This window comes from Drosophila pseudoobscura, chromosome 4 (genome assembly GCF_009870125.1).
Source record: "Drosophila pseudoobscura strain MV-25-SWS-2005 chromosome 4, UCI_Dpse_MV25, whole genome shotgun sequence".
Classification (NCBI taxonomy): domain Eukaryota; kingdom Metazoa; phylum Arthropoda; class Insecta; order Diptera; family Drosophilidae; genus Drosophila; species Drosophila pseudoobscura.
In genome coordinates this window covers 2,876,078-2,900,723 of record NC_046681.1, presented here as the reverse complement: position 1 = coordinate 2,900,723, position 24,646 = coordinate 2,876,078, and the positions used below count along the sequence as shown (strand labels likewise).

The 24,646-nt window shown below is 40.2% G+C and overlaps 3 protein-coding genes and 1 long non-coding RNA gene across 15 annotated transcripts; all 4 read right to left on the bottom strand.

The window, feature by feature from the left end:
• Window positions 1-225: 225 nt before the first annotated feature.
• Window positions 226-885, bottom strand: LOC26534296 (uncharacterized). Of its 2 annotated transcripts, none has more exons than XR_001451466.2 (3): window positions 730-885; window positions 561-673; window positions 226-451 (listed from the first exon to the last, which is right to left on the bottom strand). It is a non-coding gene; the product is annotated as an uncharacterized lncRNA (long non-coding RNA). The 2 variants fall into 2 exon arrangements; XR_001451464.2 differs by having other exon boundaries at window positions 561-652.
• Window positions 886-2,434: 1,549 nt separating this feature from the next.
• On the bottom strand, window positions 2,435-13,870 carry LOC6902764 (aminopeptidase Ey-like). 9 transcript variants are annotated; one of them, XM_015181404.2, is made up of 7 exons: window positions 7,744-7,892; window positions 5,449-5,881; window positions 5,235-5,390; window positions 5,017-5,177; window positions 3,749-4,932; window positions 2,905-3,419; window positions 2,435-2,850 (listed from the first exon to the last, which is right to left on the bottom strand). In XM_015181404.2, exons 2-7 carry the CDS (start codon window positions 5,574-5,576, stop codon window positions 2,622-2,624), a joined length of 2,373 nt encoding a protein of 790 aa, XP_015036890.2. In that variant the 5' UTR covers window positions 5,577-5,881; window positions 7,744-7,892; the 3' UTR covers window positions 2,435-2,621. The 9 variants fall into 9 exon arrangements, with proteins under 9 accessions (XP_015036890.2, XP_033236197.1, XP_033236196.1 ...); XM_033380306.1 differs by lacking the exon at window positions 7,744-7,892 and adding an exon at window positions 13,781-13,870 and having other exon boundaries at window positions 3,749-5,177; XM_033380305.1 differs by having other exon boundaries at window positions 3,749-5,177.
• On the bottom strand, window positions 8,038-14,629 carry LOC6902765 (uncharacterized). Of its 2 annotated transcripts, XM_033380312.1 has the most exons (2): window positions 13,488-14,629; window positions 8,038-8,196 (listed from the first exon to the last, which is right to left on the bottom strand). In XM_033380312.1, exons 1-2 carry the CDS (start codon window positions 14,233-14,235, stop codon window positions 8,102-8,104), a joined length of 843 nt encoding a protein of 280 aa, XP_033236203.1. In that variant the 5' UTR covers window positions 14,236-14,629; the 3' UTR covers window positions 8,038-8,101. The 2 variants fall into 2 exon arrangements, with proteins under 2 accessions (XP_033236203.1, XP_002133277.1); XM_002133241.3 differs by lacking the exon at window positions 8,038-8,196 and having other exon boundaries at window positions 13,314-14,629.
• Window positions 14,630-15,114: 485 nt separating this feature from the next.
• Window positions 15,115-24,492, bottom strand: uex (metal transporter uex). 2 transcript variants are annotated; one of them, XM_033380303.1, is made up of 8 exons: window positions 23,896-24,492; window positions 19,665-19,998; window positions 19,407-19,595; window positions 19,104-19,319; window positions 17,557-17,730; window positions 16,823-17,468; window positions 16,489-16,755; window positions 15,115-16,384 (listed from the first exon to the last, which is right to left on the bottom strand). In XM_033380303.1, exons 1-8 carry the CDS (start codon window positions 24,282-24,284, stop codon window positions 15,846-15,848), a joined length of 2,754 nt encoding a protein of 917 aa, XP_033236194.1. In that variant the 5' UTR covers window positions 24,285-24,492; the 3' UTR covers window positions 15,115-15,845. The 2 variants fall into 2 exon arrangements, with proteins under 2 accessions (XP_033236194.1, XP_033236195.1); XM_033380304.1 differs by lacking the exons at window positions 19,407-19,595; window positions 19,665-19,998; window positions 23,896-24,492 and having other exon boundaries at window positions 19,250-19,321.
• Between the last annotated feature and the right edge of the window lie 154 nt (window positions 24,493-24,646).

Below are 24,646 nucleotides of genomic sequence, written 5' to 3'. Positions count from 1 at the left end.
CAGGTGGTATAGGCACGGACGGCTTAAGGTGAAACAGGACGAATTGCTTCGAATTTCAAATTAAATTAAAGATAAATCTCGTTTGAGTGTTCCCACTTTAGAAGAGCTGTGTGTCATGTAAGTATAGAAGTTGTGACCCGTGGACCCCGACAGTATGACGACGAAATGGACGACTACGATGATGACGATGATATAAACTAGATTAACACTAAATTCGTCGCGAGATCCGATTTTTAGTATAGTAAGGATTATATTATGGCCATAGAAACTACAGTTGATGTGAAAATGGATTGAATCGCCCAGATCGGGTGAGAAAACTAAATATGTGGGACTGGGGGACTTCAGATAGGGACAATATTCCCGATCCTTTTTAGTTTGATTAAATAGGATAACGAACTTCTAACATTTAAACTTCGGAGATTTGAGCCGTGAGATCTTTACGCCTGTGTGCCTATAAAAATAATGGAGGCAATTAGTTATTCAAATGATCTTGATCAGAACCTCTCGCTATACCGCAGATGGTGGGTGCGTACAGCAATGCAGTAGGTACATATACATACCTATAAATTCAGCTACTTTTATCTTTTGCAGGGGAACTTTGCCAATACCGGATATACTCTGATGATTGACCATCGATGATTCCGATCGAGAGCTGTGCTAGGCGCAGTCAATTCTAGACATCCCCGAGAACTGTGTACATATTTTATACATTAATTACATAGTACTTACAAAATCTCATCCGCCTTGCCATTGAACCATTGGATTAAAATTACAAATTATTCACATTTTGTGTAATTTTTTTTAGAGCTTTACGCAAAATTTTCCAGCTCCAACTGGCCGAATTTCAATCGGAATGAAACCACAGGCTAGATTCCGAAATGACGATGATTGGGTTAAAAGAAAGCACTATCGAGAAATTACGTGCTGCCAAATTGTATGTACAATGCCTCACAGTTGGAAATTATACATTTTTGGAATTCGAAAAAAGCGTTAAGAAATTCTCATTCAAACTTAAATTAATAGATTCGGCTGCAGCCGAATCGAAGCACCATAGTTCCCAAAATTCGATCTGCCACATTTTTCCATGAACTAGTTGAGTTGTAGTTCAAACTAAATTTTATTCTTAAAATCAGAGCCTTATATGTGATTTGACAATGAAGTAGAAGGTACAATTTGTATTTCTATAATTATCGTTAGACTACGCAAGGGATACATTTTACTGCGGATGTCTATTTGAGTGCATGCTTACATTAGTGTTATTTTAGGACTACGTTGGTTAAGTGTATTCTCAACTTGTGTTTTGCTGTAGTATTTTTTAATGGATTTCAGATCTCTGTTTACACCCGAACAGTCATAACTTGTCTACTTTATATGATTTCTTTAGAGATCAGTTGTTCGGATACATGAGTGAATTTGAACAATATTTTATGCTTAAATTAATTTATTATTTATGCACATAAACGCCATTGCTGTTGATTAATTCCTTCCAATCGGTTAAGATTCAGCCGACTTTCACTTTACGGAATGACCCAACAGACCCAAAGGAAGAACGATGGCTGTGCCAAAGTTCTGCGAGCCCTTGAAATGCAGGCTATAGGGTATATGGGTAGGTATTCGAGACTATCTATTTGGAATATGGCCTCTGGGTATGCGATCTCGTCCTCGATCCTCATGATCTCCCCAATCATGGAGCCCAGCTGCATGATGTCCTGGAACTTGTAGTTGCTGGTGTCGTAAGAGCCGGCACGAATGATTGTCACGCATGGCCCTGGCTCGACAGCAGCAGCACTCTGCAATGAATCTCCTCTCTCGTGCCACAGCTCTGCACCCGATACTGAAACTCACCCCATCTTTAGGATGTCGAGCACCACAGGCCACAGTCTGTGGCCATGCGCTACTCGTTGATAACCTCGGGTATGGAGGACTGCAGCGTGTATAAGCGATTGAACTTCTCCTTGGATCACTGCAGACTGAATTTTGTTTCACGCAGAAACGCCAGGAGGAACTGCTCGTCTGTGCAGCCCCCAGGTGCGGTTGGCTTAGTAGTCACTCCCTCACGGACGCAATGTCGTCGATCACCCGTTGCGGCCTCAGTTGTCCAAGACTGCCAATTCATCATGAATATACGACTATACAATGTGGTCTACTTAGAAGGCGCCTCGTCCTGGTCACGTCCCGGAATATAGTATGGCTACTAATGAGTACGCTAAAAATGAGAATAAAACGTGACACTGCCCCCCCAGTGAATTCTTGGAAAACAGACCAGAATACACAAAGAATAATTTTAGTTCCGAGAAATATAAATCCGATCGTTACGGTTCTGACATATGTACATATGTATGTATGGAAGTGCGTGCACAGCAACAAAGCTGTGGACAGTTTCAGCTAGAAGCTCTGCTTTAAAACTAGAAACTAAAGACTTTCAGACTTCAGCTTTTGCAATTAAGATCTGTTTATCTTTTGATATGGGGTTAATGACTATTTCGGAGCTATTTAATGAATATTACTCGTAATATGCATTGGTTCGAACCAAACCAACCGGTGCTTGGGAGCTGGAAGCCTAAAGAGGATATCTTAATACAAATCATGGGATGTAAAAGTGCATAAGCCGTATTTCCTAGTTAGTAGCGGGCTTTGAGCCACCGCGTGAACTCTGACTGTTGTTTCTGCCGCCAGTGTAAGTTAACCTGGGCGTGCTCAACAGCGTGCCTTACACTGCGTGTGGCTAGCTTCTCGAGTTTTCTGTGGCAGTCGATGAACATTTTTAATTCCCTGTAATCGTGAGGGCTACTTATGTGTTGAGTTATCTGTAGAAGCAACGCAGCTAGCTCGCGGAAATTCGACTCTAAACTGCAAAGCGATTGAATAGATTTAAATGTTAAAGCTGTTATGGTGGTCTCTTACGACTTCGTCAGCAGAGTGAAATTATTCATAAAATAATTTTTGGCCAAAGGAAATCCGATGTGACTCCGCGTAATGGCTCCAAAAGCTAAAGAAATGTCCTGCTTGCGTATTGACGAATTCTCATTGAAAATAATCTCAAGATATCGACGAATCACCCATACTATTCGTGTGCATCCCAGGGCCTGAAGTATCAATCGTCGCTCACTGGCCACCGTTGCGTTGCAATAGCGTTGCCATAAAAAGTTCCAGTCGTACTCATCGCCTTGCCGCAGGGCTGCACAATAAACCACCGATCGAAGGTTTTGAGGTACGGGATTTACCAGATCTGGATCGTTTGAAATAAACCAGCGATGGTAATACTGCACAGCACGTTTACGGCAATCTGAAAGAGCCAACCGACATGCCCATTGATTAATCAATGTCTTGTGAGCGACATGGTGACCTTTTGACTGTGTTTCCATTCCACCAAGATAAACGTAAATCGGTCTCAGCAAATCATTCATAAAGTTCTGTGGCTAAGGCTACTGAAAATTAAAGGCTCTCACCTAATTTTCCTACGTCTAGCTAATTAAACACTTTAGAATTAGTTCGAGGCTTATTAATACAACAAAGAATAAGCGAAGGGTATAGTTTTCACGGGCCTACACAAAAAAGAAATACAGCTATATGAATCCATCGGAATTAGTCCGGCTGATATTACAAATTTAATTAATTAAAATGGGACTACTTAAGTCAATTATGCTTTTGTGAAAGCCTCGAACTGATTCTGATCACTAGCTTCCTTTCTATACTATAGTACTACAGTCACACTACAATCTTAATCCAAATTCTAAAGTATTCATACCTGAAAAAGGGTAAAGTCGGCAGTTTGCTTTATGATCCGGTAAATTGTTTCCAAATGATCTAAGGCGGCGCGCCAAGGCATATACGCATGCTCCTGTTTGATATATCTAAGCAGGTCTAAGGCAATCTTATAGCACAGATGACCATTCCAAGATAAAGCCAGAGCATCATTAATTAGCTGGGCACGGTTCATGGTATGAATACGCCGGAAATCACCCCCATGTAATGTTTTAATAATGAGTCGCCAGTTTACGGTGTCATAGTTGACTCGAAAAGGCGCCGTCAGTTGAACGTTAAGGATAAGCCATTGATCCGCTTCAGCACCCAGCGGCGATCGAGCCTCGAGAGGTATGTCGTTAACTTGGCTATCGCATTGCAACCATACTCGTGGTTCCGTTGCTGTAAAATTGGCCCTGCGTGCCAAAGTAAAGCTTATTGGAACAAACCAACACCCTTTGGAAATGGAATTGTCCTTTTCCATAGTTTTGCCTAAGCCGTCTATGAGAAACCTCCTCTGATTGATAGACATCGTGTTTCTTACATAGTCACGATGTACTGTGATCAGTGGATAGCCAGCTTGCAGCGTCCAAGTATCCATGACCCTCTGTACGTCCAGATACCTAGGCATACTTCCGAATTTATGTGCAGCTTCCGAGAGTGACCGCCACAGATCATTTTGATCTGCGTTGCCGTATGCGTGCCGCTTCAGATAGCAGTTGAGTCCTTTGCGGAATGTCATATCGCCAGTAAACATGTGCATCATACGGATGATGACTGCACCCTTGCGATAGGTGATAGGGTCAAACTGCTCCGCAAACTGACTAGCCCTGCTCACCGACTGGGAAATGGCACGTGTAGTATGGTACGCATCTGAGTTAAGTACAACCATCATATTCTCCAGCGACTCCTCTGCATAAGCATGCCACTTTTTGCACAGCTCTTGCATGCCCAATGTGGCTACATAAGTGGCAAATCCCTCATTGAGCCATAGATCATTCCACCACTTCATTGTTACAAGATTACCAAACCATTGATGGGCTAGCTCATGGGCAATGATGTTCGCCACACGCTGCTTGTCCACTTCAGAGGAGGCTTCCGGCGCATAAAATAGTGCCGCCTCGCGGTACGTTATGAGACCCCAATTTTCCATCGCTCCAGCGCTAAAGTCCGGCACTGCCAGCTGGTCTACTTTGGGAAGAGGATAGTCTATTTCAAATATACGTTCGTAATAGTCCAATAGGCGTGGACCGATGTGGGCAGCATACTTGCATTGCGCAATGGCTGAAGCAGGTGCCCAGGTGGTAAAGTCTACACTGAAGGTACTTTGCGATTTGAGTCCCGCAAAGTCGTTAACACTATAGCAAACCAAATAGGACGACATGGGCAACGTTTGCTCAAAAATCGTCCACAGCCAGTTCTTACGACCAGATCTGTCATCATAAATCTGATTGAGAATCAGGGTACACCCTAACTATTGAACCACTTACATGGAAATCTTCTTTGTGACGGGCATATTACTCAGAGCCACGTATTTCCTGTGATGACCGAGAGTAATGTTGAACGTAGCCTTGAACGCCGGCTCATCGAAACAGGGAAAGGCGGTACGCGCATAAGCGGGTTCGAACTGTGTCACAGACAAATACCTACATATAAACGATGGTGGAGGACCTGCAGATTGGTGTTTCAATAGCTAATCCTCACCTTGTTTCATTACGTTTTTGATCTTTGTACGAGCTGACATAATAGCCAGACATTCCTCCCACGAACGGGGCGAAGAACTGTATATACAGCACATAATTTTGGCGCGGCTCCAGTACTTTACACAGCATTAGTATATAATAATCATATTTCGAGTTGCGTTCCACAGCTCTTACGCCTATCTTTGTCCTATTGCCGCTCTCATCTAAGTAATACAAGTTCGTTTGATCTGAGGTAATTTGCAGACGCGGGCCAGCATGCAAAGTTATGTTGTTGGTGGGCTGCAATGCACGCAGCTCTATTTCCACTTCACCGGAAAAAGATAGCCCAGTTTCGTCTTCCAAGTGTGTTAAAACACGCAAGTTGTAGTGCCGTGGTTGCAAAGTTTGAGGAAGACGGTAGTGATCATAGCTTGCTTGGCCAAATGTCGATATAACTAAGATAAACGAAACAATCAGAGTCATTTCAGTTGAAAACATATACTACATCGATTTTCGAACAATTTCTCATAGCCTCTCTCTCTACTTTTATACCCGATACTCAAAATGAGTATTGGGGTATATTCGATTTTTGGTGAAGATGTGTGTAACGTCCAGAAGGAATCGTTTCCGACCCTATAAAGTATATATATTCTTGATCAGCATCAATAGCCGAGTTGATTGAGCCATGTCTGTCTGTCCGTCTGTCCGTCCGTACGTCTGTCCGTCCGTCCGTCTGTCCGTCCCCTTCAGCGCCTAGTGCTCAAAGACTATAAGAGCAACGATGTTTTGGATCCAGACTTCTGTGATATGTCACTGCTACAAAAATATTTCAAAACTTCGCCCCGCCCACTTCCGCCCCCACAAAGGACGAAAATCTGTGCCATCCACATTTTTAAAGATACGATAAAACCAAATCCGCAGAATCGTAGAGAATGACCATATCTTTTAGACTACAGAATGGGATCGTATTATTATTATAGTCAGCATCAAGAAAAAAATTTCATTTTTTCTCGCCCTGTCTCTCTCTAACACACACGTAGCATAGCCGGCTTTGCTTAGAGTAAAACATTAGCGCCTAGATCTCAGAGACTATAAAAGCTAGAGCAACCAAATTTGGTATCCACACTCCTAATATATCGGACCGAGACGAGTTTGTTTCAAAATTTCGCCACACCCCCTTCCGCCCCCGCAAAGGATGCTAATCTGGGGATATTCTCTTTCTTCCGGGATTCTGCGGTGGGTACAGAGGGGGACAGAGGTCCACCAGCTGCCTGCCCAGCTCTGTACATTGGCCGAAGCTCAGCTCAAGTCCTTCCTTTTCGTATATACTTATTGCTCCGTCGCATAACACACATAGCTCACCCGAGTCCATCCTGTGGCCTATCTTTTTCCACCCTAGCCGTTTCTAGTAAAGCTTTTTAATCTTAGCGCTCGACTGCACAACCTCCATCACAGTGCATCACCGTGCCCTAGGGGCTCCCCGGTGCCAACGGCTGCTCCCCTTCTGCCTCAGACAGACCGCCAAAAGGAAGTGGATCCCAGAAAATGCTAATAGATTAGAGTTGAATTAAACTTAAAAATCAAATAATATAGAAAAAACAGTAAACAACAATACGAATGCAACGCAAACAGACACATTTTAATTTACTGATCGTACAGATCGTACAACTCTATGCGGGTCGTAAATCTGAAATGCCGCCCGCCTCATGCCAGATGTTTATCCGGAGCACGGCCCGACAATTAGAGGGCTTGGCTCCCACTTTTTCCTGATTTGTGCGGTAAGCCTGGCAAAACATAATGCTTACTAGGAAAAGATCTGGTGATAGCGCAGATCAAGAACCCCTAGAACCAAGCGCCAATGGATGTTGCAACCTTGTATTTTATGGGAAAGGGAAAATATCATTTTCATCAGTATTGTGAGCTATTTCTGTTGCTCCGAAGGATATCATTTGGAAGCATGAATTGGTTTGAATCTACATCCGTGCTTATGAGAAAACCATTCAAAAGTTCTGGTAGTGTCTCAACAGGTAGGTACACATACCATCTGACCCATATTTGAATTTGAGCGCTTGACATGGGGACATTCTTTCTCCATAGCACCAATCAGTACTTTCGGATGAGCGAACTATTCAGTAGATGTCTTGCACTCGAATCCGAGACGGTGAAACGAAGCGAATATAAATGCTTAATTCACTTTTTGGTGCTGTCTGCCATTTTCTCTGTGCGTGTCTATTTTACGGCCCAATGGAATAAAACGCAAATTTAACGCAAACCTTCACAGTCACAAAGCACGTCATACAAATAGATTAAATCATACCTGATAGAATTAGATATTGTTCAGACAAAACCACTAAAATCCAGATTAAACGAGGGAAAACGTTGTGAGCAGCGGCAAGTTCTGGCTATAATCTGAACTGATCCAGATTCGGCACCGCCTCCTTCTGGGTGTCGCAGACATCCACTTCCATCACAAATCTAATATACACTTATGCTCTTTGAGTATCGAGTGTAAATAAGGTGGATGGTGGTAGGAAGGTTAAAAAATACTTTGCGACCTATTCTCATACCCACCATTAGGTGGGTTTCTCAACAAACATTTCCTACAAATCGGTCGAGTCATTTGGGCTCCTCTATTTATAAATTTGTATTACATGGTATATTGATTCCGCAGAATATCAATTTTCAAGGTCGTGACAAATTGGAAAAGCAATTGTTTTATATTTTCCGTTGATGGCATGGAGCTCGTAGTGCATGTTTTGGGTTACGGAAACTGATCCGTTCGATTGAGGAGTTTTCAGCATCAAGAAAACAATTTAATTTTTTCTCGCCCTGTCTTTCTCTAACACACACGTAGCATAGCCGGCTTTGCTTAGAGTAAAACATTAGCGCCTAGATGTCAGAGACTATAAAAGCTAGAAAAACCAAATTTGGTATCCACACTCCTAATATATCGGACCGAGACGAGTTTGTTTCACAATTTCGCCACACCCCCTTCCGCCCCCGCAAAGGACGAAAATCTGGGGTATCCACACATCTCAGAGTCTATTAAGGCTAGAGTAACCAAATTAAGTATCCGCACTTCTGTTAGATCTCACTATAAAACGTATATCTCAGAATTTCGCCCCACCCCCTTCCGCCCCCACAAAGGACGAACATCTGTTGCATCCACAATATTGCACATTCGAGAAAACTAAAAACGCACAATCATAGAGAATAACCATATCTACCTGATTGCTGAATCTGGATCAGATCAGATCATTTTTATAGCCAAAAGGAACAAATCAATTTGCAGTGGCTACGCAGCGCCCGTGTCGTCAGCTCAGACTGATTTTCTGTCTCTCTCGCACGCATTCTTTGTCGTGTCGCTCGGAATATTAGCGGCGTCTGCCGGAGGAGAGCCATACTGACTTAGTATCGAGTATAACTGTAGAGTTGCGGTGTCCACCTCAACTCACAACGTTCCCCCTCGTTTTTTTTTGCGCTATGTCTGCAGTGCAGAGAAAGAATCATTCAGGTAGACTCGAGTACTCATGTGTGCGGATGATACTAAGCTCTATGATCATAAAAGGTTCAGTCCAAAATAAACTTTTTTCTTCACTGGAATTCAAATGTAATGTTACCATGCTATCCTAATAGATGTAGAAGGATGTAATTTGTATTTATAATTTGATCACGGGTGATGTTATTGCAATGTAAGCAGCTATAGCTTCAAACACATTTACCGTTTTGTCGCCCTTGTGATATCTCTATGACATGCCCTTCAGTCTAGGTGATTACAGTCTAGTCAGTCTAGGTGATTAAAGGACGTGATCGTGCTCTTGAATCCCAGTAAACTGCGGGATATAATGAGATAGCAGCGAACACATCTGCGCGGAGCACGTCGATAGGTGTGTAGTTCAGACACCCGTGCTCTCTTAAGAACCTCAAGCTTTTGCAAGAAGCGAGCATAACATGTATTTCAGCTAAACAAGATAACATTGTCAGCTCTGGCATTATTCAAGTTATGTTCCGATCTATTCAACATTATGTACATTGCGGCTGCTCTTGTGTTTCTTGTCCGAATCTTTGTCCGACTTTAAGCTCTTCGAGTGATGGTTACTGCTGCTGCTGCTCTCAGACTTACTCTTGGAGCTGTCGTCATGCTCGGACTTTCGCTTGCTGCTGCTGTGTCCGTCCTCGCCGCCGCTGGATGAATTGCTGCCTTTGTACTGGTCATCCTCACTGGACCTCCGCCCATTCGATTTGCCTGAATCCTCCTCGTGGCTAGTAGTTGCTGTTGCCGATGTCGTTGGCTCGGCGGGCTCCTCTTCGGCGGCCACCATGACCCCAACCTCACCGTTGAATTTCCGCAGGGCATTCACCGTCTTTCCGATGCCTGCAACTGTCATTGGGTTCAATGCACAGTATAGTCTGTAGTCTTTGGGTGCAGGGGCTTGGTGGCGGACATGGACGGCATCGAGGACGAAGAGGTACTCATCGAGATCCTCTGCACGCTATCCAACATGGAGATATACACCATCAAAAACGATGGGGAACGTTATGGCTCTCCTCCGGCAGACGCCGCTAATATTCCGAGCGACACGACAAAGAATGCGTGCGAGAGAGACAGAAAATCAGTCTGAGCGTGACGTCGGGCGCTGCGTAGCCACTGCAAATTGATTTGTTCCTTCTGGCTATAAAAATGATCTGATCTGATCCAGATTCAGCAATTTGATAGAAGGGTAGAGACGAAGGGTCCTTTCTAAAAGTTGTGTACCGACCTGCCAAAACCTCGGAACTAAGAATGTCCAGCTTTAACCAGGTTTCAGTAAACACAGTAACGTGGGAAGCAAATGCAACACTATCTCGGAAAAGAATGCTGAGCTTCCTACGCAAGCCTCTTACATTCTGATAGGTTACTAAAAGAGAAGTTAGTTTTTTGGAAAGGTGGAAGCAAGACGGGAAGTTGAGGTTGAGGGTGGCACACTGGAAAGATTTGTAAGGGATATGGGGAGCCATTCTTCTTCTTAGCCTTAAATTCCTTCACCACCTAATGCTCCGGCCAAAATTTGGCGGAGCAAATGGTGTCAAATTGAGTTGGGGAGGTGCTAATCCTAAAAGAGTCTATCTCCCTGGCATAAGAAAAGTTGAATTTCTCCACCTTTAAACCCACGGCTTTTATTATGCTTTGAATAAAAGCAATTACATCATTAGATGTGTGGTCAGGGGCCATCCGTGAAACAAAAACTTGTCGTTTTGGTGGGACTCCCACCAGTGGTCATTATCTATAATTCTCCGTTTTTAGTTTTCTCGGATCCTCAATATTGTGGATGCAACAGATCTTCGACCTTTGTGGGGGCGGAAGGGGTGGGGCGAAATGTTGAGATATACGTTTTATAGTGAGATCTAACAGGAGGGCGGATACCAAATTTGGTTACTGTAGCGTTAATAGTCTGAGAGAGTCTTGAGATTTGTGGATGTCCCCAGATTTTCGTCCTTTGCGGGGGCGGAAGGTGTGGCGAATTTTGAAACAAACAACAGCCAAATTTGGCTGCTTTTATAGATTTTATAGTCTCTGAGACCTAGGCGCTAATGTTTTACTCTAAGCAAAGCCGGCTATAATAATGATACGATCCAATTCAGATTCTGCAGTCTAAAAGATATGGTCATTCTCTACGATTCTGCGTTTTTGGTTTTCTCGTTTTTTTTTTTAAATTGTGGATACCACAGATTTTCGTCCTTTCTGGAGGCGGAAGTGGGCGGGGTAAAGTTTTGAAATATTCTTGTAACAGCTCTTATAGTCTTTGAGCACTAGGGCTCAATCGATTCGGCTATTGCTGCTGATCAAGTATATATACACTTTATGGGGTCGAAAACTATTCCTTCTGGACTTAACACACATCCATTTTCACCGCAAATCTAATATACCCCAATACTCATTTTGAGTATCGGGTATAACCAGTACTTACGCTGTAAGTTGCAGGCAACTTAACCTGCAGTTAAGGCATCACCCATGGATCTGCCCATCTTTTTAGTGTACGGCCGAGCTGAATCAAGGTATGATCTGATGAATGAAAATTAAGAGTCTCATCTAAATTGTATATTTTTGCCACTATAAACATGCCCTTTCCGCACTGGTGGGGGAGCAGCGCTCATCTTAAGTTTATTCCTCTTATTAATTATTCAAATTAAATCAAATCAAAAGCAAAAAAAAGGTTCAATTATTCGAATATGTATTCTCTTTTTCCTATGTATTTTAAACACGCAAGCTGTTGTCTCAATGTCCAAAGACATTCTAATGTAATTTGTTCTTGGTTTTCGCTAGATGGGTGTTGACGTGTGGCTGCAACTGGAGATGACCATCGAAGGGAGGAACGTTTGAGGCCAGCACAACCTTGTGAAAGTCGTCAACACAGCTGAGCAGGATAATGGCTTGGGTGCAGTTTTCCGGATGGTTTATGTTTGTTTTGCTTTTCCCGTTTTTTTCGCTGGTGCACTCTATCCTGCTTGGTACAAATTTTCATTAAGTATTTGTACAAAGTTACCCGTTCTCTTTCTTCCGGGATTCTGCGGTGGGTACAGAGGGGGACAGAGGTCCACAAGCTGCCTGCCCAGCTCAAGGCCTTCCTTTTCGTATATACTTATTGCTCCGTCGCATAACAGACATAGCTCACCCGAGTCCATCCTGTGGCCTATCTTTTTCCGCCCTAGCCGTTTCTGGTAAAGCTTTTTAATCTTAGCGCTCGACTGCACAACCTCCATCACAGTGCATCACCGTGCCCTAGGGGCTCCCCGGTGCCAACGGCTGCTCCCCTTCTGCCTCAGACAGACCGCCAAAAGGAAGTGGATCCCAGAAAATGCTAATAGATTAGAGTTGAATTAGATTTAAAAATCAAATAACATAGAAAAAACAGTAAACAACAATACGAATGCAACGCAAACAGACACATTTTAATTTACTGATCGTACAGATCGTACAACTCTATGCGGGTCGTAAATCTGAAATGCCGCCCGCCTCATGCCAGATGTTTATCCGGAGCACGGCCCGACAATTAGAGGGCTTGGCTCCCACTTTTTCCTGATTTGTGCGGTAAGCCTGGCAAAACATAATGCTTACTAGGAAAAGATCTGGTGATAGCGCAGATCAAGAACCCCTAGAACCAAGCGCCAATGGATGTTGCAACCTTGTATTTTATGGGAAAGGGAAAATATCATTTGCATCAGTATTGTGAGCTATTTCTGTTGCTCCGAAGGATATCATTTGGAAGCATGAATTGGTTTGAATCTACATCCGTGCTTATGAGCAAACCATTCAAAAGTTCTGGTAGTGTCTCAACAGGTAGGTACACATACCATCTGACCCATATTTGAATTTGAGCGCTTGACATGGGGACATTCTTTCTCCATAGCACCAATCAGTACTTTCGGATGAGCGAACTATTCAGTAGATGTCTTGCACTCGAATCCGAGACGGTGAAACGAAGCGAATATAAATGCTTAATTCACTTTTTGGTGCTGTCTGCCATTTTCTCTGTGCGTGTCTATTTTACGGCCCAATGGAATAAAACGCAAATTTAACGCAAACCTTCACAGTCACAAAGCACGTCATACAAATAGATTAAATCATACCTGATAGAATTAGATATTGTTCAGACAAAACCACTAAAATCCAGATTAAACGAGGGAAAACGTTGTGAGCAGCGGCAAGTTCTGGCTATAATCTGAACTGATCCAGATTCGGCACCGCCTCCTTCTGGGTGTCGCAGACATCCACTTCCATCACAAATCTAATATACACTTATGCTCTTTGAGTATCGAGTGTAAATAAGGTGGATGGTGGTAGGAAGGTTAAAAAATACTTTGCGACCTATTCTCATACCCACCATTAGGTGGGTTTCTCAACAAACATTTCCTACAAATCGGTCGAGTCATTTGGGCTCCTCTATTTATAAATTTGTATTACATGGTATATTGATTCCGCAGAATATCAATTTTCAAGGTCGTGACAAATTGGAAAAGCAATTGTTTTATATTTTCCGTTGATGGCATGGAGCTCGTAGTGCATGTTTTGGGTTACGGAAACTGATCCGTTCGATTGAGGAGTTTTTATCAGGAAGTCAACCGGCACATTCATACTATTAAAGGTCCAGTGTAAGGGCTCCGGCAGCCTAGTCACCAGCTCGAAGCACTGTGCCAACTTAAGTGACCACACAGAAACCGAATCGAAGCTCAAACCCTCCCGTTTGTATAGTTTTACAACTTCATTGAAGTTTCGAAAGGTGCTCATAGTTATTACAGCTGTCGGTTTGTCACCGAAATAGTGTTGCGGGAAATCCAATACCACTACGGGGGAACCAGGCTTTATGTGGCTATACCTCTTTTCAGTGTCCCCGTCCTCGTACTCCTCTATGTGTATGGTTGAGCAATTCATGCGGTCTATGAGCTTGAGCGATCTCAGGTAATTTGGATGTTGGTGCAGCCGTTCATCCATTGGTTTTAAGTTAGCACCAATTTTTTGAATCACCTCCTCACGTATCGATTCTTCCACAAGAACGCTGGCGACCAGGCCACTCCCAATCGGGTGCATCATATCCTTTACAATTGCTTTAGTTACCTGGCTTACATCTCCAGTTGAGAAGAGTATTATTAGTTGTGGAAGCACCCACATCTTGTGGCTACCATCTTCGGGATATCTATGTACATGTCGTCTAAGCAAGCACGTATAGACGTCATCTTCCATGCAGTGGCCCTGCTTGTAAATATGACGATCGATGGTTTTAGCATCACCTTCTTCGACAGTTTTGGATTTATTAATTTCGAGACCGCTCATTTTTTGATTACTTCGAATTTGAATATATTCTATAAATTCTGAAACGTATTGATGGCTAAGTAAGCAGCCTCTTGGTTACACATTTGATACATTTAATTTACTTGTGGAGTTCTTAGCTGTGATAGATGTGAAATAGTCGTATAGTAAAAGGGTATATTGAACTCGCGGTGTTTGCATCTCGCATTTAAATCTTACGCATCTAAGAACCCACCCTGGTTTCATTCATAGGGTGTTTCTGTCATCATGCTACCTTCTGACATTACCGTCCTTCAATCTCTGTGGCTTTTAATAATACATTCCGTATTTTCCAGACCACCCTCAACAAAGCTATCATTCCTTATAATTCGTATCCATAGGAATTAGCTGCTAAGGTAAGATGTATGTATCCTTCGATTCGATTGAACGGCGAGAAAAATAGAGTTAATTTCAAAATAGTTTTCTCTTTAATTTCACTATAATTAATCAATTGAAAATGTTCTTAGTTACATATACAATTCTGAGTAACATCTTCGTATTCAATGTCAGTATATTCCGTTTAAACTCGAGGTTTTAACTAACAGCCAAATATACACATATGTATGTATTTTACTTTACAGGAAAGGAAGGGACAAAATATTTATTAATGACATGGACTTGAAATCTATCTGCAAGATTGAGGATTTATAGCATTATAGGTCGTCTGTCAAAAAATGGTTCTAGATTCAAAATCGATAACGAGGGACACAGTTTTAACAATTAAGGAATAGCTTTCTATACAAAAACGAATATAAATTGAAGTACCAATGCTTTACTTGGGTTTTTTTCTTCTTTTGTTCCTAGCGATTTATTTTCATAGAGTATGTGTGTGTGTATGTTTACATCGATTTGTGTTTTTTGTTGATGTGTTTTTTAAAATTTAATTTAAATAAATGTCCAATAATGGCCAACGAAAAGAGTTTAGTTTTTCACAAGCCCCTATGCTTTTGCTTTTTTAATACAGTAGTTGAAGTGAAAATAACATAATGTAATTATAGGCATTCCATGGGGCTATGGCTATGCTATGAACTAGGACTCCATTTCTGCAGGCTTTTGAAAGCTTTAGAGTGATAGAGAGTGATTAGAGTGATATGCTATTAAAGCTTTTGAACATATATGCAGTTTAAAGCATTAAATAAATTTAAACACATTCTATAGAAATAGAGTGCAAGAAAGTGAGGATAAAAGGCGGAGCCAAATTAACATCTTAAGTACGTATTTTACGAGGTAACACATTATACATGTAGTACATTTATATATATATAAATATTTGTTGTTTGCTTATTAGTATTACGAAAATGCACTACAGCTGGATGTAGCCATTGATTTCTCAAATATAGGCAAAAAGGTCCCAATTAATACCTTTTCAAACATAAACACAACATAATCCGTCATTACACAACGATTGACTAAATTCGGATAAAAAAGAAAGAACAGAACAAACAATAATATCATATAATAACAATATTTGCGGAAACAGGCAGGCTTCTTTCGAATTTGGAATTGAACATGTGATGGATAGTTACGGGAAATTTGATTTTCTGCAATAAGCTCATAAATAAAATGTGCCTTGAAATTGCTATTGGGGCTTAGGCCTATTTGGGCTGCTCTTCTAGTTTTGGAAGAAGAGGCGTGGAAGCAGCGGTCGCATCTCTGTCATCCTGCTCTCCATTTTGAAGGTCTCCTACATCTGAAGCAACGAGACTACTCATTGAGGCATCCTCCGTGGGTTCAGTGTTGCCAATCCTTTGGTCACCTTGATTGTGCACACTAGGACTATTGCTCTTCTCGTCATGAGATAAATCAATATTCGTTGGGGACGAAGTTAAACTTCGGTTGGGCTTAGACAAAGCCCTCGTGCTCTGATTCGCCGCTAAGAATCGTGGCTTTTCATCTTCACTTATCGAGTGCAGCAGACGTTCCACTTCATCGTCAAATGTCTCACTTGAAAATGTTCCGGATTTACGACTTTTCTCCAATAATGTGGCCTTTTTGGCAGTAAGATATAGAACCCGTTTAATTGCAATGTATATCACATCTGATATAGCGCGAACAGAGTAATCAGGTACAAAGGATTGTCGAATTTTAGAATCCATATTCAGCGACTGTAAAGATCCCATTTGCGTCGGAGAATCTAGAAAACATAGATTGTATTTTAATATTAAATCAATTTAAAACCTTTATCATCAATATGTACATGCACAAAATAACTTTGTAACAAACAAAACTTCAACATACCAATAACTACATTTTGGACCAATGCTTGGGTGCCAAAATAAGTAAATGGGCCGCTTTCAAACATCAGAGCTTCCTTGCCAATAGTGACTTCCACACGGCCTTCCAATATAAGTACAAAAAAGTCGACAGCTTTGCCTTGTGTGAATATGTACAGACTAGGGTCGTCTTTACTTTTTCCTTTCGCTTTGATATTGTGAAAAACATCCTGATTGAGTAATCTCCGGAGAATTGGTTCCGAAATGACATCTTTTTTAAACGCATCAACAGCTGAAAGAGTTTTTTGTAGTCGTTTCACAGTCCCAATAGTCCCATTTAGACTGTTTTTTTTTTTTACCTGTGCTTAAGTACTGAAAGGTGGCCAGTGTTAGTTGTGGAGATATCCGTACGGCCTGCACCTCGCGGCGTTCGGCAAATGCTGAAAAATCTGCTTTTTTATAACGATTGCGCTTAACTTTTGTGCGGTTATCAACGAACACGTCTGTCTCATCAACAATCTCCGCCTGGATAAGCTCCTCAATTACATCCTCGAGAGTAACCAACCCAACGGTCTCATAAAAGGGATCCCCATCCCCTTCATTGTTAACGCGATGCACAAATGCGATATGACCTATTGTGCCTTCTTTAAATTGGTTAAACATAATATCCAAGGTATAGTCTTCAAATACAAAATGAACCGGATTTTGGTAGAATTCGCACAATGTTTTCAGTGGAGTGTTGTCGTCGGTATCCACAAATGCTAAATCCTTAATGTAGAGCAAAGTCACAATATTTTTTCTATCTCCATCGTAGACAGGAATGCGGGAATAGCCAGAGTTCATGATTTCAGATACAGTTTCAAAGTCAAGCACAGCTTCTAATGAAAGCATAAAAGCATCATCAATGTGTGTCATCACGTCTGCTACCGTCTTTTTGCGTAGCTCCAGAGCTCCCGATATGATATTCACTTCATTTTTATCAAGATCGTTGACATCGTTTGTGACCTATACAGTGTATGATCAATTTTGTTTGTACATAGTTGTAGAAATGTGTCTTGGAAAATCTGTGGCAGGCATTGCATTCGGTACTTACACGAACAAGTTCTTTTAATCGTTCTCGGTTGTAAACATTGCCAATTTCTTCACCCAATAACGCATCGAGAATGCGAGAAATAGGGTACGACAGGGGCGCTGTTATAGCCATTACAGTTTTTGTTATTAATATGGTTTTGGCTCCAACAGCCAATCCATATCTTGAACACACAGCCTGTAAAATGAATACAACATGTTGTGTAATACTTATTATACATATACATTACAAAATTCCAAAATATTATTAAAAATACATATGTGTACGATGTAGTTACCGTTAATTACACTATGCACCACCAAATTTTCGCTTCGAACCAAACCGACTTTTTCTGATAGATTTGGGGCCTTAAATTTTTTTAATGAATTATTTTAATGAATGTTTTCCATGTTAAGGTTTTTTATTACTTTTGGAAACCGGCTTTTTGTTTAATCCTTTTTAGAAGTTTTGTATCTTTACATAACTTAAGTATCTTACATCTGGTTACTGAACTTTGCAATTCTGAAAAGCTGGTAAATGCCGCTATAAATTTTACCCAAACATATTGTAGCTTCAACTTACCGTCTGGAAAATATTAAGTTTTCAAATGAAGATTTATAATTTTATCCTTCAAGATTTTGGTTTTTAAAACTTTTGAAAAGTCGAAACAGAATTTTTTCCTGCGCTTTTATATTTTATGTGGATAGGTAATTACGATTAATTAAGCGTCGTTATATGTGTCGTTTGTAAATGTATGGATAACCGGTTAAGGTGAACCCGTTGGACCAAACCTCCCAAAATTGCATTTAACCGTTTCATACCGTTTGGAACCCTCATATAACCTATTAGTACGGTTACAAATAAACAATTGTGGTATTTTTTGTAAACAAAAATGGTCGTATTTCGAGAAAATTCAAAACAATACTGAGCCAAAGGTGCCGAACGGTACAAAAGTCGTATTTCTGAGTTGCAAAGTTCAACACAAGCAGACGTAATATACTTAAGTTATGTAACAAAAAGAACTAACTCTAAAAAAAATGGATGCGTGGAAAAACCTGCAAGTCTCAATACTTTTTTGGAGCACTCTAACGCGGCTTTGCATTTGTTTATCGCTTCTATTCTACCAAGGAGGGAACGAGCGGTTTCACTGACATTAACTCAAAAATTTTGAGGTAGCAAAAAGGTCAGTAGTGTTATCCATAAAATCCTTAGATTCTTTCGTGTTTCGAGAGAACCCTTTGCTTTAGGATTCGACTGATTCTTTTTACTTAGTACCCTGTTGACTCTCTGGTAATATTTATTTATGTTGAAAGCTAATATAAAATTTATGCATTTTTTGTTGACCCTTTCCACATTTCTTCTTCATGCTACCACAATGAGCCCAATTATATTGAAGAGTGTTATGATTTATTCCTAAAAGGAACTGCCGAATCTGGCTAAACAAATTTCGTTCGGAGTCTCTCAGTTATTTGCATAAATAACCCACTCAAGTACAGTAAAATCTAATAGTTAGACGCAAAACAGCATTGGTATTTGATGGTTAACTTAGTATTATTAATTTAAAAACCCACCTGAGGCGTTATTTCACCAAAGAGTACGATGGCCAGTGTGGAAAATATAACAGCAAAAAGTCCAGACGTTAAACCATCCAGTAGAATGGTAAAGGTTGAGTTAACCAACACATTACCCAAGAGAATACTGCACAACAGATAATTACCTTGATCTCTGACGGGGGCTATTTTTGCTGCATATTTTTTTTCTTTTTCCGTGCCAGTGTTTCGCAGTATCTAATTAATGCACGCATATATATATAGGTAAAGGTAAGATAGATTTAGTTCAACGGTCGCGCTTATCACTAGTAGAGAGTGGCAGACCTTTAATTCGGTGCGGTCCATGGCCATCAAGCCCAAATTAAGCCCTGAGAACAAGGCGGAGAAGCATAGACAAACTAGGATGATCATTATTGCCAGCCAGATGGGTAAGAATGGTTCATGCGTTTCTATCTTCAGCCACTTGGAATTCCCCTGATGCTCAAGAGGTGTGGTGGTTACAGCTGTGCTGTGCTGTAAGTGAAAATTTACAATTATACTTAGATGGTCTTCAAAGGTCTCGAGGCACAACCCTGCACTCACATCTTTTGTATCCTCTGCGTTTTTAGCACAAATGTAATATATGCTACTGGCCGCTGGAAATTTAACCGAGTATGTGGCCGAAAAGCCATCGCTGGAGACTTCTAAGGGAGCAAAGAGGTCAGTGGCCGGCTTCAGACAGGGACCTCCGTAATCATTCTCCACATTAGTGAATGTAATAAGAGTATTTTTCTGTAAACCATTGCCAAAAATTCGAAACTTGTGGTCTTTCTCAGTCAATACACTTGGTATGCCATCGTTCGTCTCGGTTGTACCGTCTTCCAATCGTATACCAAAAATTCGAATTGGGTTTACGGCCTCCCTCCGAATACGTATGCTAAAATAAACAAGTGCAAAAATAAATTTAAAAAAGTTACATTTTCATTTTCACGGTATCCAGTACGAGTATCTATGCATATTTTATTCTTCTTCATCACTCATCTCTCTTGGTGCTAATTTATCTTACCCATTGGGAGAAAATGGGCGCGTTCACAAGCACAACTTGATCGGGGATCATTGATGGATTTATTACGTTGGGAGTCGCAGCTAGGGCAGCGACTACATTTATACCCGATACTCAGTAAGTATGGCTCTACTCCGCCGGAGGAGAAGAGAGGGAATGAGAAGGCGCGTGGAAAGCGTCGCGCAGCCCCTGCGATTTCATTTTAGTTTTTTAGTTTTCTGGCATCTTTAAAATTGAGCGTGCCGCATATTTTCATCCTTTGCAGGGGCGGAAGGGGTGTTGAAAAATTTTGAAATACACATGTACAAGTGCGATTTCACAGGAATCGGGATACAAAATGTGGCTGCTCTAGCTTTTATAGTCTCTGAGATCTAGGCGCTCATAATGACGGACAGACGGACAGACAGACAGACAGAGAGACAGACATGGCTCAACCGACTCGTCTATTGATGCTGATCGAGAATATAGAATACTTCATGGGGTCGGAGACGAATCATTGTGGGCGTTACACACATCCATTTTCCGCTCCAATCTAATATAAATATGAATAGTACATTTTTGCTTATTTAAAAGGTTTTCACATCAAAGTTCGTGAAATGATATGCCAATCGGGACAAAAGTATATGGAAATCTGTCTCTATTGACTTCGGCTGAACAATGCTGCCACCCGTTTTAGTTCGAACTATAGAAAATGCAAGTTACAGACGTTCGATTAATTTTTGGCAAATGCTGACTAATACAGTTTTCATATAGTTGCCATAGGAAAGAATTAGATGTGACCGCAGCCTAACACTATGTTTTAGATATATAGATTAAACTGATCGTCGATTGCCTTTTTTCATCCCTATTTCGCGAAGTACGAAAATAATTTATTCCGTAGCTGCTGCGCCCCTTGATGAGGCAGCATTTCATTCGAGTACTGATCAAGGTATGTCAATTAGTGAAGATAGAGATACGAAGTATGAAGTACTAACCTGCGTCATTACCCAAAAACTAAACTAAACTAAAAAGGAACCTATCCTCAGCGTCACTATCAGATATCCCTTATCACTTTCAACGTAATCTCTTAGATGTACATACATATATAGGTATATACATACACATGTTAAAGCAAGAAGGAAAAGATTGATTTTCAGATCCACGATTTTTGGGGCAGCAACTAATGCGACTTTGTACAGCCGTCGCATGTGAATTGAATTGGTCTGAGCTACATACATATGTATGTACATACATATGAAGATATACATACATATGTACATACATATATGAAACAACATGCGGAATAATTACATTATATCCTCTCCAAGAATACCCGAAATGTCCGTCCATCGGTTTGCCTGAGCTTGGGCTCTAGGAACCCCTGTATGTTCTAGTCTCTTGCAAGAGACTTTTTATCATTGGAAGAAACCATTCCACTTCATTTGTGTTGCTGGTGCGCTGTACTTATGTACGTGTATAAGCCTACATATGAACATCTGTATGTATGTATGTACGTACATGTATTCTCTCTCCTCGAAAGAAAAAGAATATGGGTGTGCAAACATAGCCATGGGCATACACAATCATGAATCAGCAGCAAGAGCATTGGCTAACACTGACAAAATCCAGATTTTTTCGGATACCACCGATACGAGTCCGAAATCAGAAAAATGACTCGAAGCGTTGAACAGTGGGACCTTCGGACTTTTCAGCTTGTAAAATCTTATCTACTGAGCAAGTAAAGAAATTTTCGTAAATTAAATTGTAGTATTAATTTAGTAAATTTCACGTTCTGAAAGCTGAACTTTGTTGCGAGTGCACATTTGCCTACTCGCGATTATCAATTTATATTTGGCTCGTATCGATACTGTAGGTTGAATGGTCAATTTCGGTATACAAATCTTGTACTAGATATACATTTGAAATTCATTTCCTCTAAAAAATAGGGTTTATCATTATTTGTTGTCTTATTATTAAAGTTGAGAGAATCATTAGTTTTCTGTAAAATAATTATACAAATTGGAAAGAATATCTGGTAATTTTAATATTTCTAAAGAACATTTTTAAGCGATGAAGCTAAGGATCTGAAACAGCTACGAAAGTGTTGAAAACATCGTCGTTTTACCTTATTCGTGATATTTTGCACCTGTTCTTACATATATGCACTTTTCTTTTTTTAAAACTTCTTTCTCGGTTGCTGGGCTTCATTTTTCAATGATGCGGCACTAGTATTCAATTAAAACTTGACTATATGCCAAAATAATTATGCTTTCCTACAGTATATTTTTCTGATTTTTTTGATTTCAAGGTTAATTTACCGTTTGATTTGTGAGATGATTGATGGGGAATCATAATTCACCGTAATGGTTGTTCCATCCTTGATTTCAAGTAATTCCGACCTTATATCTGTAATATGATTCTTAAAATTATTCCCCACGCTTAAAAAATATATGTATGTTTGTACATGCGAGTATTGTTTGGGGAGACACGCTTTTCAGCTAAAATGCTTGTATTATAATTTGGCCATAATCTTAAGCGGAAGAAAGATCACTAAGAAGTTACAATTATTACAATTATTAACTTAGATGATAATATTTTTAGGACACATCCCGTGTCTTCGCCATTGATATACCCAAGCAGCCCAAGCTGATCAAGAACGTACATATGTATGTATGAAAGCATGTTGGTCACGCTGGCTGTGACGTACATTTAAACGAATCATGCATTTAAAGACGAAATGCTTTAGAGAGTTTGGTAAGTTGCTTAGAATATACAAAAAAAGTGTGTGTCAAGGAAGAAATATATTTATACATACATACACGTACATACATATGTATACAAATATATGTTAAATAGGATATTCCAGAATATGGTCAGAAGTAAGCAATGCAGAGAAGAAATCAGAGTCCTACAGTACATATTTGTATACACATCGTATATACTTGTTAAGTCTTGAGCTCCTATCGGAACTGGTGTCCATTTTTAAAGTAAATTTAATGTGTAAATACATGCATAACTCAGATAATTAGAATCTAATTCATACCACTATATTTTGTAGCTGCCATAGCAGAGCGATCGTCCTTGGAAGAGGAACTTATTTAATTCTTAATCTAATTCGACCTACTTTTGGAAAACAACACTTTATTTACATATATTCGGAAGATGTGAGCAAAAAAACCTAAACAGCTGTAGTTGAAAGTGCTTTTCCATAGTTTTTGAGCAACAGCTGAGCCCTTACTTGTTCTCAAATGGAACTGTAAACTGTTACATACTAAATAATACGGCCACATACATATGTACATAAGTGTATGTGTATATTTAAAAAATTATGACCAAAACCTTGGACGGATCATACGAATACGTAATATAAAAGTAGCTATTTTTGGTTTCTGAGAACATTATGTAGCGTTCGATAATTGAAAATTAATTTTTTTTTAAGTAGTTTTATCCTAAAGAACATTCTTGTAAACTTGCTGAAAACGCTACCCAGAAAATCATTCCGACCTGTTATTATGTCAGCAGAGCAAAGAAAAATCCTGATAAATATGTTCTATATACATACCTATGTGCATATGTATATACATATGCACATATAAGCCCTATGACAGAAAGCGAAATCGAAGCAAGAGCCAGGGCTATTCATTATGTTTACTTAATGATATGAGCATACGCCGACAAACATATGTATGTAGGTACTATGTGCATGCAGGCATATTTATGTACATATGTATTTGTCGAATTGAATGCACATACAGACATTTTAGTTATCACTATTCTTGCGCGAGAACTTGCCTTGCTTGATTTTGTGATGACGACACCGACATCCATCTTAAGTCAACACTTTTACTGTTTTCTAGGGTTTGGTAGGGTATTTTTGAAGGCTCAGCACTAGCACTGTCACCTTTTGATACGGAACAGAGGCCCACATTTGCACCATTAGCAAAAACGAGGATAGTAATTAGGACCGCGAAATGTGTGCTTTTCATTTTTAACGAACTAAGCAGCAAGCATTCTTGACCGATTGATTTTTCATTTTTCACACGCGACCTCAAGCTTAGAGCCTTTTGGAAAACGAAATTTAAGAGCCTTAAATTTGTTACCAGAATGCTAAAGTTGTTTTTAACTTTACATTCCTCTGTCCATTTAGTCCGTTTTTGAAATGTATGTTTACTTTTTTCCATACTACGTAATTTATACCGAAACGACAATCCCAAACAAAGTATATCGATATGTTAATATATATTTTATATATATATCTATATATATTTATAGGTGATCTTTTTTCCGAAAATATTTTCTAATAATTAACGGAACGAGCTTCTTTTCCCCAAGAAAAGCGAGAAATATTGTTGGGGCAGCAGCAGCAGGCGGATTTATTGATATATATACGGTCTGACCCTCGGAAAAATACCGAAATATACCGATTAAGAGAGAACTTAACCCACTTAACCTCCCTGCATCTAAACAGGTAAACAACTTGCGTAAAAGCGCGGAAAATAATACATATATCTAATTCTTCTTTTAGATGCATCCTACCCCTTCT

What these genes read in the sequence shown, in the direction of transcription:
- LOC6902765 (XM_033380312.1), bottom strand. Translation starts at nt 14,235, where the DNA reads ATGAGCGGTCTCGAAATTAATAAATCCAAAACTGTCGAAGAAGGTGAT. An exon ending in TCCTCAATCGAACGGATCAG is followed by an intron (nt 8,197 to 13,487) that starts TTTCCGTAACCC and finishes CGAACGGATCAG; the next exon opens with TTTCCGTAACCCAAAACATG.
- uex (XM_033380303.1), bottom strand. Translation starts at nt 24,284, where the DNA reads ATGGAAAAAAGTAAACATACATTTCAAAAACGGACTAAATGGACAGAG. An exon ending in TGGACCGCACCGAATTAAAG is followed by an intron (nt 19,320 to 19,406) that starts GTCTGCCACTCT and finishes TGCATTAATTAG; the next exon opens with ATACTGCGAAACACTGGCAC. An exon ending in GGTCCAAAATGTAGTTATTG is followed by an intron (nt 16,385 to 16,488) that starts GTATGTTGAAGT and finishes TATGTTTTCTAG; the next exon opens with ATTCTCCGACGCAAATGGGA.
- LOC6902764 (XM_033380306.1), bottom strand. Translation starts at nt 5,576, where the DNA reads ATGCTGTGTAAAGTACTGGAGCCGCGCCAAAATTATGTGCTGTATATA. An exon ending in GTCACAAAGAAGATTTCCAT is followed by an intron (nt 5,178 to 5,234) that starts GTAAGTGGTTCA and finishes TTATGATGACAG; the next exon opens with ATCTGGTCGTAAGAACTGGC. An exon ending in TTCACTCTGCTGACGAAGTC is followed by an intron (nt 2,851 to 2,904) that starts GTAAGAGACCAC and finishes ATCGCTTTGCAG; the next exon opens with TTTAGAGTCGAATTTCCGCG.